Genomic DNA, 16162 nt, shown 5'->3' with positions numbered 1-16162 from the left:
AAAATAAACAAAATCTGCTACATCAGCAACAGCAGGCAAACATGCTGGCGACAGCCAGAGGTGGCAAAGAGACAGAGGTGGCAGGCACACACTGACAGAGGCATGCACACAGGGGCAGCATTCCATACGTCATTGCTAATGGGCATGGCTTTTGGTGCAGTCCTTCAGTGGATAACTGGGTATGCTGTTCAGCTTATATACACAAGAAAACACACTTCATAAAATAACCCAAGAGATGCAAACTTGGAAACTACTCAAATACTTACTTTTTTGTAACTTCATATGAGGAGGGGCATGTGGACATGTTACAGGAAGGGTCCATCCCTTGCAAAGTCCATGATTATTTGCTGTGTTCCTTGACTTGGTCACTGTCTTTAGCTCTGCTCTCCTAGGTGCTCGCTGGTGGGAGCTAGTTTTTCACACAGTCACGAAAAGCATGGCACAGGGCAAAAGCCAAGGCCACCTGCTACACGCTCTGACATCCTGTTCATTCATTCAGTGCACAAGTCTGCAGTGTGGAGCCTGGCACTGTGTAGGGCAGGGGCAGGACTCATGAACACACATCAGGTGCCACTGTGCTTGCTGCTACTGTTGCTACTGTTGTTATTATTCTTTTCTTTTTGAGGAAGAGTCCCACATAGTCCAGGATAACCTTAAACTTGTTATATAGCTGAGAATAATCTCCAACTCCCAAGTGCTGGGATTTCAGGTGAGCATCACCACACCCAGTTCATGTGGTGCTGAGGATCCAACCCAGAGCTTCATGCATGCCTGGCAGGTGCTCTACCAACTAGGCTGTGTCCCAGTCCAGCTGCCCTTGCTTTCCACCTCCTGGACCCTGTGTATTGATGGTCCAGGCAATGGTCATGAAAATCTTGTGTGCATAGATTCCTCTCTCCATCTCACTGCCAAGATGCTCGGACCTTTGAGAAGCATGTGGGGGTTTCTTGGGGCCACATGACTGGAATCTGAACCAGGCCAGAAAACATCGCAGGTACACACTAGTTCTCAGGCTGCCCAACACACCCTGCCTCAGGAAGCAGAGGGGTCCAGAGGTGCCCTTTCTAGAAACTCAGATCCAAGAATGTTTTCAGACTGTAAATGACACAAGGTCCATGGAAATGCTATCTGATCCTGCTTCCCTAGCAAACCCTCCTCTGGGCCATCTGTGAGAAGTAAACCTTCTTAATAGGAAGAAATAGAATGTTCTAAACCACCAGTGGCAAGCCACCACATCTGTGACTTACCTGGCGTGGGACCAGATGTGGATGCCACTAGAATAGCAAGCCACAGCTGTTGTGGAATAGAATAGTTGTTTAACTATGTAAGATGTGTCTCATTTGTTTGTATTGCAGAATAATTGTTTAACTATGTAAAGATGTGGTACATTTGTTTATACTGCATTTGTTTAACTATGTAAAGATGTGTTGCTGTTTTATCTTGCTTGCTGAAGACATCTGATTGGTCTAACAAAAAGCTGAATGGCCAATAGTGAGGCAGAGGAGGGATAGGCGGGGCTGGTGAGCAGAAAGAAAAGGGGAGCTGGCCAGCAGCCTGGGGGCCAGCCTGCTGGGGAGCCTGCCAGACAGACAGACACGGAGGAGGCAGGAAAGCAGGATGGACAGTCGCACATAGATGAGGTAAACGAGCCTCAGGGCAGCACACAGATTAAGAGAAATGGGTTCATTTAAGTCAGAAAAAAAGGAGAAGAAGCGAGAGACCAGCCTAAGCTAAGGCTGAACATTCATAATTAATAATGAGTCTCCATGTCATGATTTCTGGTGGTCCAATAAAGCTTGTTGCACACAAACCGGGGCACGTCTGTATCCCCAAATGCCTGCCCCCCCTTTTCCCGGCCTATGCCCACAGTGGACAGAGCACCTGCCCTGGAGCCCTGAAGCTGGCGGTTAGCCGCAAGTGTGGCCTACCTGTCATCCTCTTTTCAAAGAACGGCTGGATGAGCTCCCCTAAGCTTGACTTGGCCGCCACAGCTTCCTTCAGCAGCTGCCCGCAGCAGACTGAGGGGGAGAGGAGTGGAGACACTGTTAAATTTTAAAGAGAAGGAAAGATGGGAAAAAAGACACTCTGGCTTACTGCCTGCTGGGGCGGGAAAGGTCACCGAAAAAATATAAAAGGGTGTGTGGGAGGCGTCCAAGAGGAAGCAAATATCAAAAAGGAAGTTGGAAGGGAAGGGAGAGGGAGAAGGAGAATGAAAAGGAATGCATTTGCCAAAGAGCATTAAAAATGGACCGCTCGGGAAGACACTAACGAGGCTGTCGCTGACAGGGAGGCTCCTGCAGGGCCCTGGCTATACCTGGAACTGCCAAGAAGACTTGGCGCTCTCTGGGTTGCAGTGGAGGAACAGTGTGCAGTGGGGGCATGCTGGGTTCATATTCACAGAATTTGATTCACGGGGGTAGGGGAGCATGGTGGTACCCCAGCCTTTCCATTGGCACGGTGCTGGAGGGATGGTGGGTTCGTGAAAGAACCAACGGGCATCTCAGACACACTAAGTCCTAACTGAAGACCCTGCTGGAGCCCCCCTGGTGGGTGCCACTTTCTTCGTTCCCTGCATGCCCACTGCAGTGGGGCCTTTTCTGTCTTGCCCCACTATGTCTTCAGTCTTGACCCAGGGCCAGCACATGGGAGGGGTTGGTCAGTGAATAGTGAGTGAAAAACAAAACAAAAACAAAACCCCACAGGCTCTCATCCCTCGTCAAAGCCAGAGCTGTTTTTCAATGGTGCCTATGCCTGTGTGTCTGTGCACACGTGTACAGATGCCTGCTTAGGCCAGGAGAGGCCACGAGATGCCCTGGAACTGCCGTTACAGGCAGTTGTGAGCCACCTGACACGAGTGCTGGGAACCAAACACAGATCCTCTATAAGGAGCAGAACATTCTCTTAGCCCCTGAGCATCTCCTCAGCCCAAATGTGTGTGTGTGTGTGGGGGGGATGCATGAGTGTGTGTGTGTCTGTGAGAGAGAGAGAGAGAGAGTAAAAAGTCATATGAAGGTGTCAGGTGTCTCTATCGCTTTCTGCCTGTTTCTTTGAATCAGGGTCTTTCTCTGAACCTTGGTTAGTCTGGAAGCCAGCAAGCCCCAGAGATCTCCCTGTCTCTGATCCTCTTGGAGCTGGAGTACATGCATGCATGGGACACGGGGCCTGTTATGTGGGTGGGGTTCAAACTCCCCTCCTCAAGGTCACGTAGAACTTAACCACTGAGCTATCTTTCCAGCCCCAGCCAGGAGGCTTGAAAGCTATATTGTTAGTCATACAATCTTGGCTTATAACCTTCAGTTAAGGATTTTCTTGTCCATATGAAAGAAACCAAAATAAACCCTGAAATGATCTGCATAGCAAAGACCAACTACCCCAGACTTAGTCCTCGACAACTGAGGAAAGCACAAGACACAGACCAGTGTGAGAGTCTGTCCGTGACGCACTGTGCTGTTTCCTTTGATTATTCAGTCCTGACAACCATCCGGTGCCCTTTCCTACGGAAACTGAGACTCAAAGAGCTAATAACCCGGTCAGCTGGTAAGTGACAGGGCTGGGACCCAAATGCAGGTCCGTACATTGAGCCCAGTACTCAGCCTCCAATCCAGTGCTCAGCCTCCAATTCTGGCTGAGGAGGCACGGTGGGTAGTGTATCTGAAGGAAGGGAAGCAGAAGAAGGAAGCATAGGAGGCCAGGGAGCCAGAGAAAGATGGGGAGGCATGCTTTGCAGCTCCAGTGACAGGCAGCCCTGGGCTTTGATCCTTGTCACCTGGATTTCTATGGTGTGTGTCTGTGTGTCTGTGTACATGCATGCACGCACAGGTATGCAAGTGTCTTAGCCCATGTGTGGAAGTCAAAAGAAAGCTCTCAGTAGGCAGTTTTCCTCAGCCATCTTGTTCAATCTGGGTCTAGAACTCAGGCCGTGAAGCCTGTGTGCTACCCCCCGAGTTATCCCGCTGACCCCAAACTTAAAGTTCTGAATGCAGAAGCACAAAATCCACTCTCAACACAAGCACCAACGTGTCCAAGGATGAAAATGAAAACTACTGGAAAAATCAGAAAAAGATGCAAACTTTTGCAAGAAAGGAAATGGACTCAGAGCCAATCAACAGACAATCGATCTGATGTCAGAATTAGCACACCAAGGCTGCAGAAAGGAAATGGACCACAGAATCAGACCAGCAGACAATAGATCGTCAGAATTAGCACACCAAGGCTGCAGGGCAGTGGAGCAGAGTGCATTTTCAACTTTAAAAGAAAAGATGGCTAAAATGAATAAACAGATGGGGACCAGCTGAGACATGGAAACCAGAAAAACGGGACCAGATGAGAATCCTGGAACTGGACAATACAATCTGGTAAACGAGAAACATGGCTGTGTCTAAAGGCAAGAAAGGAGGAATGGAAAAATCTCAAACGGCACAGAGCAGGGTGGTGGACAGGTCAGGGCTGTGACGGGCAGGCTAACACACATCACCAGAGTCCCAGAAAATAGGGAGTGGAGCAGAGGGACATAGAACACCCAGAACACAGCGGGGGCAGTATTTCAGATTTTGGTGACAGATACATTCAAGAATCTGTGTGTCCCAGCAAGGATAAACATCAAGTAAGCCATTCCTTTAAGCAACTGTACTCAGATTGCTAAAAGCCAACGAGAAAGAGAAAATCCTAAAAGCAGCCAGAGGGGAAGAGAAGATGCTTCTATAGGCAGGGTGACAGGACACAAAAATAATCTGAGTTCTCATCAGAACACACAGGCCAGACGACAGTGGAACACCGCCTTCAAAGTGCTGGGAGAGGGAAGAAAAACACAACCAGGCCTGCCAACATAGGTTTCTATATGTAACGAGCATTCTTCAGACATGAAGGCAAGAAAATGATATTTTCAGACATATGAAAGGGAGAGAATTTGTCACTGGCAGTTGTTAAGGGAAAGAAATGTTAAAGGAAATTCTTCAGGCTCAGAGGAAACAAGGGGAGGTGGGAACCCGCATCTTACCAAGAACTGAAGCCTGGGGAAGTGTGGGTAACGGCACGGCTGTCTCTCCACCTCATCCCCTGTGTCTTTAAAAGACAAACATCTTAAGAGGCACACATTTATTCAAAATGTGGCATGGTTATATTCTGTCTCTAGATATACTTGCATGCGTGTACTATTTGGGCGGTGTATGTGCATATTGGTGTCTTTGGGGACAGTCACTTTCTGAGAGGTTAGTGGGCTGTGGCACACGGTGGGTAGAGGGGAGCAGCACCTTTAAATACCCCAGCACCACGCCGTGGGTCTGCAGCCGCTTCTCCCTCCCTCCTGGCCCGATCCCACTAACACAGGCCAGCGGCCCAGGCCACTTGGGACTACATCACAAAAGACCCCGAGAGCTGATTTCAATATTTTTCTCCCCGCCTGGTAAAATATTTACTGAAACTGTGCAGAGAAAGGCCTCTTCCTCTGGTGCAGAAAAGTGTTGCCTGTTGTCACAGTGACCTGGGTTGGGGGAGCTGAGCCAGGCTGCAGGGCCCGGCGGCGAGGGGCTGCTTGGAAGCATTGGGGGGGCGGGCTGGGGGGGAGGGGAGCGAGTGCTCCAGGGGACATGAAGATGAACAGCTGGAAAATGTTGGGGCCCCTTGGGCTGTGGCTGTGATTAATGGGTTACTGTCTTCATGGCGATGTCCTCTGAAGAAAAACTTTCTATGCTGACAGAGGTGAACTAAGTAGGAAAGGTTAATAGGCAAGAGCAGGAAGGAGAATGGTTACTGTTTCTTCCCAACAGCCAGGGACACACAAAGCCCGGGCTGGTAGGAGGCAGGTTAGCCACACTTCCGGTGAGATACTCACTGTCAACAAGGCCGTATCTCTGGGCCAGGAGGGCCGCCTGCAAGCTCTTTCCACTGCCCAATGGCCCACATAGCAGCACCTTGGGGGTGAACGGGGCATTGCATCGGTGGCCAGTTTGGACGTAAGTCAGAGCTGGAACAAGAGGAAATGAGAATATCAAACCCAGGTCCGATGAGAAAAGGAGCCTGCTCACACCCCTGCGTGGGCTCTGCCGGCCTGAAGCATAGCGGGACCCTTCAGTGCACCTGACATTTGGACCACCCAGGAATCATCAGGGGGAAGAACCGCAGAAGAACCACGCGGCCAGGCACCGAGGTGCACAGGGAGGGACGCAGCTTCTAAGCACTGTCCTGGAACCGCTCCACAGCGAGCGTCAGGCAGCCGTGTTTGCCCCCAGTTCCAACTGGGTGTGTTGGAGGTGGTAGGCTGCCCTAGACATGAAAGCATCTCTCATTTACTGTTCAGTTAGGCGCTTTCCAGTCTTCATCCGGCCTGAGCCTCTAACCTGAAGCCCCAGAGCTAGGCTGGTCTCCTAGGGGAGGCGAGTGCTGTGTGTCGCACAAAGGCTTTGATAAGTGCAGAGGGCTGAGAAGAGGCCTGGTGTGCAGGGACTTCTAAAGGACTTGGGAATCGGTGGAGAATTATTTGTACGGCCTCACTCCAGGGACACTAACTTTGTTCCAAGACTCCAAAAAGGCAGTAATGAAAAAGGTCACGGGAGCAGGCAGTCTCCGCCAAGTTCTCCTGACCTGTGCTGTTCCTCTGGCATTTGATGAAGAGAAGGATGGAAAGATAGGGGTGAACATCTTGAACAAAGAGGAGTCTTCACTGTGGGAAGGCACAGGACGCCAGAAAGTTCAGGGAAGGGGTACTTCACATCAAGTAGGTCCCCTTCTGTGCCCACCAGGAAGAGGGGAGATGTGAGAACAGGAGGAGGGGCTGCCAGAGAGCTGCCTGGTAGGAATCTGCATAGGACAGCTGGCCACCAAAGAGGCTGGAGACTTGGTCTGCACAGCCTTCAAAACAAGGTCTCCTCCCCAAGACCTCACCTTCTGCCAAGGCCCTCAGGCAGGCGTAAAGGCAGCTCTGAGTGACACCTGCCAATCTTCCTTTATCAAGGAAGGGCTCATCTTATGGGGGATTTGTAGGTGTGCCCATCATGGGATTTTCCAATCTTGTGGCTTAAGTGGCATTTGAAGCTCATCCTGGCCTCTACCCACGAGATGCCAATAGCACAACCAATAAATGTACAAATGAACATAGTCAGCTGTCTTCCCCTGGAGGCGGTGAGGCAAAAGGAGCCCAATTAAGAGCCAGCAGTATTTGTTCTTTATACAGACTTTGAAATCTTTGGGGGGGTTGCATGTATGGTTTATCCATGGGTACACATGTGTGTGTTTATGTGGGGGTGTTGTATGTGTACATAGAAGTTCCTGCATATGGGGCCTCGAGGTCAATGTTGGTTGTCTTCCTTAGTCACTGTCTACCTTATATTTCTAGGTCTCTCAATGAACCTGGAGTTTACCTGTCCCTGCTTCCCCATAACCAGGATTATAGGTCTGTGCCATTAGGCCAGCCTTTCATGTTTTTTAAATTGAATTTATTAGTTTGCATCCATGCACACTCCACATGCGTGTGAGGAGACCAAAGGGCAGTGCTAGGGAGTCAGTTCTCTCCTTCCACCTTGTGCGTCCTGGGGATCAAACTCATGTTGCCAGCCTTGGTGGAGGGTGCTGGGAATCCAAACTCTGGGCCCCCATGCCTGCATAAGCCCTCTCCTAACTGAGCTGTCGCCCCTGCTCTGAACTCTGAACTCATTACAGGATCGTCTCACTGGGTCATTAGGGTTTACAGATCCTTCTTTTCAGAACTAGCAGCACAGGTGAGTTAGAGTTGACCACCGCCAAGGCTGTGGTCCCCACCATTGTGGAGACATCGCACCGTGGCAACGTGGGAACTGCTAAGTTAAATATTAATATGTTTGGCCTGCCAGTCCATGAGGGAGCTATCATCCTTGTCCTGTTGTACAGACAGTTAGTGCTGTCTGGAGTCTTGGTGGTAGAGTCATGACAAGTCTCTCGAAGTTTCGGTTGGGGTACCGTTCCTCCTCTAGAACAGCCCAAAGCAGGAGATCCTTCCATAGCTCTCTCAGTTCTCAGGCCTCTGTGACCCAGAACCTCTGAAAAGCACAGACACTACAGCGAAGCAGCCTGCTTACAAATGATGCCTAATTTACAGTAAATAGCTAAGTTAATTAGAAGTAACGATACCCCAGACAGTCTCCACATCCAGTTATTCTTTTTGGAAATGGATGGCGTCTGGATGCACTGGGATTAAAAAAACCACACAGAGGGAATCTTGCAGTCCGATTTTCAATTTATCGCTCCACATTATTAATTAATAATAATTAATATTTAGATGCTCACATTTTTATTTACAATTCCAGGCATGAATTCTTTATGAATGATCATATGAACTTTTAAATTTAATTAAGTAATTTAGAAGTAATTAATGTGTATACTCGGAACTGTGGCATAAGATTAACGCGGTAGATGTTCATCTTAAAAGCATGTGTTTGCTACTAAAGATCTTATCAAGATGCAGAGCTCTGGGAAATTCAAGGCAGTCTCAACCTGACATGGCACGCAGTACCACCTTGCGGACGCCTGCCCACTGGTGATGGCAGGCAGCAGGGGGCCTGGGGTTCCTCAGAGGAGGCTGCAGAGGGTTGACAGAGAAGTGTCTGAAACCCACACCCAATCAAAAGGACACTTATCTTTTTGATGTGTGTGAGGTGTGCTTGCTTGCTCACAGGCACCCATGAGTGTGTGTGCACATTTGTGTAGAAGTCAGAGGACACTCTTGGGAGCCATCCGACTTGTCTTTTTAAATAAAGTCCCAGGGGCCTGGAGACCACCGAGTAGGTGAGGCTGGGATCCATCTGTCTGTACCTCCCTGCGTTGGGATTACATGTATCTTCTGTCACACCTGACCTTTTTACATGGGTGCTAGAGATTAAACCTAGACCCTCATGCTCACAGAACAAACGCTGTTTCCCTCTCCCCTTTTACGATAGGGTCATATGAGCCCCAGTTGGCCTCAAATTTGCTACACAGCTGAGGATGGCTTTGCACTTTTGATATCCCTGCCTCTACTCGGCAAGTGCAGGCCCTGCCTTGGGGGCATGCTGGGCAGGCGCTCCACCAGTGAAGCCACACCAGTAGCCCTGCGAGTTTTTCCAAATTCAAATTTAAAGTTTTGCAGCAGGGTCAACCTATACTTCCCAGGCTGGCCACAAATTGTCTGTCTTCCTGCCTCAGCATCCTAAGCATTGGCTTTACAGAGATGTCCTGCCACACTTGACTTAAAATGATTTGTCTTTTGTTTTGTTTCAAGACAGGGTTTCTCTGTAGCTTTGGAGCCTGTCCTGGAACTAGCTCTCATAGACCAGGCTGTCCTCGAACTCACAGAGATCCGCCTGTCTCTGCTTCCCAAGTGCTAAGATTAAAGGTGTGCGCCACCACCGCCTGGTCTGTTGTTTTGTTTTTTTTTTTTCAACACATGGTCTTATGCTGTCCAGGGTGGCTTCCAAAGTTTCTGTATAACAGAGAGGCCCTAATCTTCTGCTCCTCCTGTCTGCATTTGCTGAGGGCTGGGATTACAGGCGTATGCCACCATGTGAGGTTTTATGTGGAAGCCAACACTTTACAACTGAGCCACACCATCGTCTCAATTCTATTTCCTTGAAGAGATTTAAAGCACCTGCGAGAAAGGGGCCATCAAGGGCCTCAAATGTCTGCTGTCACTTTCTTGTGTCGAAAGACTTTAAGTGCCTTTTCCCCTGGTAGCACACGTGAGGGGATAAGTGGATTTTGAGACATCAAAACTTAAATATTTTTTTAATATTTATAAATAACCCTTGAACGCCTATCACTTATGTGGATGGCCATGCAGTCTGGTGGTAGGCAGTGGGCAATCGATCCCGGCTTGTGGAGTACCTTGCCTGCTTTGGGTTGATAATAAATGTGTTTTGTCTTAATCTTTATATAGTTCTCTTTCTTCTTATTCAAGATCAGGCCTCAAGTCTTCGCTACCATCATACCCCTCCCTTTCTTTATCCCCCCCATACACTGTCAAACCCTCTGTGGCTGGGGATAGAGTCACACCCAGAGGTCCCTGCATGGCCCATCAACTTGTCACTCAGGGTCCCCACACACATCCCAGCTGCTGCTGCTGCCAGTCTGAGGGGTAGTGGGATGAGCAGGGTGGTCAGGTGGTCAGAGGGACCCCAGCCCTTGTGTGGTTCCACGTGGGGCAGCCTGCCTTTACCCTGGTAGAAGACGTCCACACATGGCTGGTCTGCGCTGATGGTTTTCAGGATTTTGGGGTAGGAAGGAAGAATCCTGATGATGTTTCTGTGGTATTCCAGCAGCCTCTTCGCTGTCTCTATCTCCGAGATGCCTTCTGGCTCTATCAGCCGGTTCTGTATTTCAGGCTCGGGGGGCCAGTCGAAGGTGGTGTGGTAGATCTCTGCACAGGGAGAGGCACGTTGGAGTACCCACACAGGGCTGCCGCCTGCACTGCCTGTCTCATTGCCAGGGCATGTGACTCACCGTTCCCAGCCATCAAGGCTCTTACATACAACAATGCACAAATAACATCAGCTGCTAGTCACAACAATAAAAAGACGATGATGGGTTGAGGATAGATGTAGCTTAGTTGGTAGAGTGCTTGCCTCAAATGCACAAGGTCCTGGGTTCAATTCCCAGCACCTAATAGACCAAGTGTGGCGGCTTGTGGCGTTTACATACTTAGTGGAGTCATGACAACTTTCTCAGACCTATGGCTGGTATGCCATTCTCCTCCCTCCAGGACATCCCAAATGTGGGGACCCTCAAGTGGCTCTCTATTCTTAGGCCACTTATAATGGAGGCAGGAAGCACAAGGCTGACCTAGACTATATGACAGCTCATGTCAAGGAAAAGGACAGCGGTGCCCTCAGCCCAGGACTAAGGGCAGCCACAGATTCCTGAGTGCTGACATTGCAGTAGGCCCTGAGACGAGCCCACATCCTCAATTCATCCTCAGAGCAATTCGTGCTTTTACCCCAAGTCCAGAGAAAACTAAATCCGAGAGAGGTAGGTACCTTCCCCTTGTTTCCAACCCCAATGATGTGGCCACTTTAGATCCCGTTTGTGGCATAGGACAATTTTCTCAGGAAACTCATGTGCCGTATTCCTCCACACTTGGAGCAAGCAGTGTGGGGCACACAGTTCCCCAGGACAAACACCAGCCCCCTGTACCGGGTCCCCAGGGCGTGGTTCCGAGACTCAAGGCAAGCTCTTTAGAGCCCAGACTCCTGGACACAGTCAACCCAGAGAGTCCAGTTCCCCGAAAACAAGACTCTGCCTTTCACTCTGCCTTGCCTCTTTTCTTGCCTGCTGGGGCTTCCGTGTGCTCCCCTGGGGTCCTGGAGCAGAGGGCAGGATGGGGCAGCCCTTTACAGTTTTTTAGTCCCTTGGGGTGAGGGTGGGGCCATCATACCTCCAGTATCAGGGTCGATCCGCTTCCCCATGTTTCTCTCGATCAGGACCGTGTCTGGAGCGTTAAGCACAACTGGGCAGAGAGGAAAGGAACAAACCAGGTGTGCAGGGCTCAGGTGCCACACATCTGAACCTCAGGACCTCTGCTGTGTGATGACATTCAACACCCCCATGTCACCCACCTCTCCTAGACGGCACTAAACCATCCCAAAGACAGTCCACGGTGGAACATGTCACTGCTCAGCACTTTTCATTGTGGGAAATCGCCGTGTAGACCTTTTCTGTGATTGGTCCCCGCCACCTTTCCCTTGGTTTCCTAAAGAGACCTACAGCATGGAGATTCCCTGCTTTTTCTACATGACAAGCACTCAACACAGTTAGCTTTGTGGCTGAAGCTAGGTTTTACCTAATGTGCCTTTTTGCTTTCTGGATTCCAGGCCCTTGAAGCCCTCCCATGGGCAATGACTGGGCCCAGGGGAGAGGGTGGGAGGGAGCCAGTGTTAAAGAGCAAGGTTCATATTCATATTGCATGCTCGGGGCAGCTGGGGCCGGGACTGTACTCACTGACATGCCTGGGCGCCAGTCCCACAGTCTGGATCATCAGCGCCTGCTCCCGCCTCTCAGGGATGCCGTCCAGGATCCAGCCCTAGAGAAAGAGCATAAAGGGGTTCATTACTAACCCTTTTACATTTATTTATTTATTTTGTGCATGTGTGAGTGGGTGGGAGGTGTGTATATGTGCGTGTAGGTAGGTGTGTGTGTAGGTGTGTGCATGTGTGAGTGGGTGGGAGGTGTGTATATGTGCGTGTAGGTAGGTGTGTGTGTAGGTGTGTGCATGTGTGAGTGGGTGGGAGGTGTGTATATGTGCGTGTAGGTAGGTGTGTGTGTAGGTGGGTGCATGTGTGAGTGGGTGGGAGGTGTGTATATGTGCGTGTAGGTAGGTGTGTGTGTAGGTGTGTGCATGTGTGAGTGGGTGGGAGGTGTGTATATGTGCGTGTAGGTAGGTGTGTGTGTAGGTGGGTGTGCACTTGCCACAGCACACATGTGGAGGTCAGAAGGCAATTTTCAAGAGTTAGTTCTCTCCTTCTACCATGTGGGTAGAACTCAGGTCATCAGTGTTGACAGCAATACGCACCTTTACCCCCTAAGCTGCCCCTCCCTATTTTAGATTATATTTTAGAAGGTCTAAAGGGAACTGGGGCCTTTTAAACAAAGAAGCATGCCTGACAACCGCATCACCCGTTGCGGCTGCTGACTCGACTTTGGAGCCAGAAGATCTTTGAGGTAGGAAAACACACCTTTAATCTGGAAGCCTATATAAGGTCATGGAAGAAGTAAGCCCCCGTTCCGCTATACTTCCCTCTCTCTCTGCCTGCTTGCTCTTGACCTTCTTAGCAAGTCCATTCCTTCACTGGCATTAGAGCTGCATTCTTCCTCTTCTTTCTTCCTTCTTCTTCTTCTTCTTTCTTCTTCTTCTTCTTCTTCTTCTTCTTCTTCTTCTTCTTCTTCTTCTTCCTCCTCCTCCTCCTCCTCCTCCTCCTCGTCGTCCTCCTCCTCGTTCTCCTCCTCTTCTTCTTCTGGATTCTAGTATCTACTGGAGAACAGCTGAGACATCCAGCCTTGTAGAATGAACTACTACTGGATTTCAGGATCTCTTCAATTCATAGGCAGCCATTGTTGGATTAGCTGGACCACAGCCTCTAAGTCATTCTATATAAAGGGAGCCTCTAACTCCCTTTCTATATAGAGAGATTCACTCTGTAAGTCCTGACTGATACAGCATCATAAATAAGGCTGGTGAACATGTCTGGGTACACAGTCCTTCCGTGTGTTGAATACAGAAGTGCTGAGACAAGGGGCCCTTAGGAGCAAAGCCAAGCATGGCGGTGCCAGAAAGAGCATCAGATTCCCTGGAGATGGAGCTACAAGGCAGTAGTGAATCACCGATGTGGGTGCTGAGAACAGAACTCAGGCCTTCAGAAGAGCTGCTGCACCCTTCATTGCTGGGCCACCTCCCAAGCCCCATCGCACCACAGTTTATAAGTCTGATGGAAGAGCACCTGTCTCCATTCCCGGCATGATTCCCGATGCTGGACGCTACCCTGCAGAAAACCTGTCCAGCAAAATATAACACAGCCCTGGACTGCTTTAATTTACATATTAAGAAGTGACTCCACTTTGTAAACACTACCACAGCCATTTAGGCAGAGACTGTCACCACATTTTCCACGGTTGCTGTCAAGCATATACAGCGTTGTTTTTAAGATGCTGGTTTTGTTGTTGCTGAGTCGGTGCCTGCTCTCCTGCTTTGGACTCTGGCATTGGTGGAGGCACAAAGAGGCCTCTCCTACCATGAGAGGAGGTAAATATTCACTCGTATTTAAGCTGCGTTCTCACATGTGTTTACACTTAATATTTATAGAACCATGTTTTCTTTTGTGAACACATGAAGCTAACATCTAACTTGCTGCCTCAAGGCTCCCAGCTGTCCCAACCTTGGAACAGCCCTTCCCTAGCTGACACTTCTCTTCTCAAGCTGTGATGACCGCCATGACCTTGCCCGTCACCTCTTCCTATCTGTAGATTACTAGCCTACTTTTATTTAACCTTTAAAGTTATAATTTTATAATTTTTTAATATTAAACAGAACACATTTTCTCTTCTTTTTTAAAAATGCATTCTTTCAGGTGAGCATCAAAACACTTTTTGCTGTCTTGAGATAGATGCTCTGAGTATTCTGAGATAACACTGGGTGTGTAGATTAATTCATGAGCAGTTGATGTTCTATGGCAGAAGTCAATGACTCCCCTCCCTGCTTGTTTTCTTGTCCCTTAGCAATTTTTGCATTTAACAGTTGCTAGAGTCTTTTCAAGTCCAGAGAGTCTAGAGTTAGCACACACACACACATACATGCACACACACATACACACTATTCATACCTACAAACACACAGGCACATATACACACATACACACATTCACATACATACACATGCACACACAATACTCACATATACACATGCACACATACACACACACATACACTACCTACACCTTTAGATTGGAGACTCAGATAAAGCAATAAAGTAAATTTTTTAAGACTGAGCACAACCAAGCAAATGGCTTCAAGTCCACTTCACAGTGAAGGGAGGCAATAGAAACCCCCCTCTTGCCAGACACCCTCCCCAGTCATCCTAAGGATTCAGTGTCTCTGTAATCAGAGGGGGTGGTGAGCCCACACCTCCTATCCTGACTTACAGACAGAGAGCAGGTTCTGGCAAAGGGCATTTTTCCTTAGAATCAAAAGTGCACAGAGGCTGGGGAGATGGCCCAGTGGGTAGTGTTTGGTGCACAAACGTAGGTGCCCACATTTGTATTCCCCAGGATACACACACAAAAAAATCAGATGTGCTGATGTGCCTAAAGCCCAGCTCTGGGAAACTAGAAACAAGAGGACCTCAGGAACTTGCTGGCCAGCAGGCTAACTGAAATGGAAAGTTCCAGATTCAGAGAGAGACTATCTCAAGATATGGTGGAGCCAGGCAAGGTGGTGCATGCCTTCAGTCCAAACATGAGACAAAGGCAGGCAGTTCTCTGATTTTGAGGCCAACCTGGTCTACATAGTGAGTTCCAGGACAGCCAAGGCTACACAGAAAAACTGTGTCTCAAAAACAAACAAATAAACAAGGTTGAGATAAAAAGATGACACCAGGCACTGACCTTTGATTTCCACACACGCGTGTGCAGGTGCATACTATCAGGCCCACACACATGTGTGCAGGTGCATACTATCAGGCCCACACACGCATGTGCAGGTACATACTATCAGGCCCCTACACACGTGTGCAGGTACATACTATCAGGCCCACACACGCATGTGCAGGTACATACTATCAGGCCCCCACACACGTGTGCAGGTACATACTATCAGGCCCACACACACACGTGCAGGTACATACTATCAGGCTCACACACACACGTGTGCAGGTGCATACTATCAGGCCCACACACACGTGTGCAGGTGCATACTATCAGGCACCACACACGTGTGCAGGTGCATACTATCAGGCCCACACACACGTGTGCAGGTGCATACTATCAGGCCCACACTTCTTCACTAGTGAAATATTCAGGTGCCAGCCCCCTCCACTGATGTGTTTATAAAAACCTAAACAAATTTACACCCTAAAGCACACTGAAGAAACCAGGCAAGCTTTCATTAATTCTTTATACAGGGAAACACTGCCATAGAGCCTTGGTTTCAGAACTAATGAAGCAAAAGAGAGAAAAAATTAACAGCTTAGGATCCCTCAAGTCCTTGTTATAGGCAACAAAGTGCTGGACTGCAGGAAGAGGAAGAGGAAGCCCTACAGATGTGAGCATCTGCAGGGACTGAGGCATGGCTGCAGCCCGATCTCTCCCTTTCTGATGGGGAGGAGAGGACCAGTATCTTGGGTACTTCAGCTAAACTCTTAAACACACACATGCATGCACCCCCCCCCACACACACACACATGCACACGTACACACATCTCCTACGATGAGTGGGGAGTGGAAATCATGAGCCCTGCCTGCTTCCTCTACACAGGAGCTGGCCATTCAGTTTTGAGCCCCCCCCCCCTTTTCTTTGTTTTAAAGACAGGGTCTTGGTATGTAGACTAGGCTGGCCTCGTGCCTGCTGCAGCAATCCTTCTGCCTCAGCATTCCAAGTCCTGGGACTGCAGGTTTGAGTCACTTCTGGAAGGTGGAAGAGGCAGGCCTTCCTGGAAAGACCTGATTTTAGTATTTCC

At 49.2% G+C, this 16162-nt stretch overlaps 1 protein-coding gene and 1 non-coding gene across 2 annotated transcripts in view; one reads left to right on the top strand and one right to left on the bottom strand.

Annotated features, from left to right (window-relative positions):
* Ak8 (adenylate kinase 8) overlaps positions 1-16162 on the bottom strand; it is a 118226-nt gene that overhangs the window by 70570 nt on the left and 31494 nt on the right. The window contains exons 6-10 of the mRNA XM_041674942.1: positions 11938-12019; positions 11375-11446; positions 10160-10360; positions 5831-5962; positions 1929-2018 (exon numbers count right to left, since the gene is read on the bottom strand). Coding sequence (XP_041530876.1) covers positions 1929-2018; positions 5831-5962; positions 10160-10360; positions 11375-11446; positions 11938-12019 — 577 coding nt within the window. The remainder of the gene's footprint in view (positions 1-1928; positions 2019-5830; positions 5963-10159; positions 10361-11374; positions 11447-11937; positions 12020-16162) is intronic.
* Positions 10535-10607, top strand: Trnal-caa. Its single transcript has one exon. It is a non-coding gene; the product is annotated as a tRNA-Leu (tRNA).

This window comes from Microtus oregoni, unplaced genomic scaffold, assembly GCF_018167655.1.
Source record: "Microtus oregoni isolate MIOR12 unplaced genomic scaffold, Mior012 000025F_ref0000491, whole genome shotgun sequence".
NCBI lineage: Eukaryota > Metazoa > Chordata > Mammalia > Rodentia > Cricetidae > Microtus > Microtus oregoni.
The sequence above is the reverse complement of the archived record's forward strand: the minus strand, read 5'-3'. Positions and strand labels throughout refer to the sequence as shown.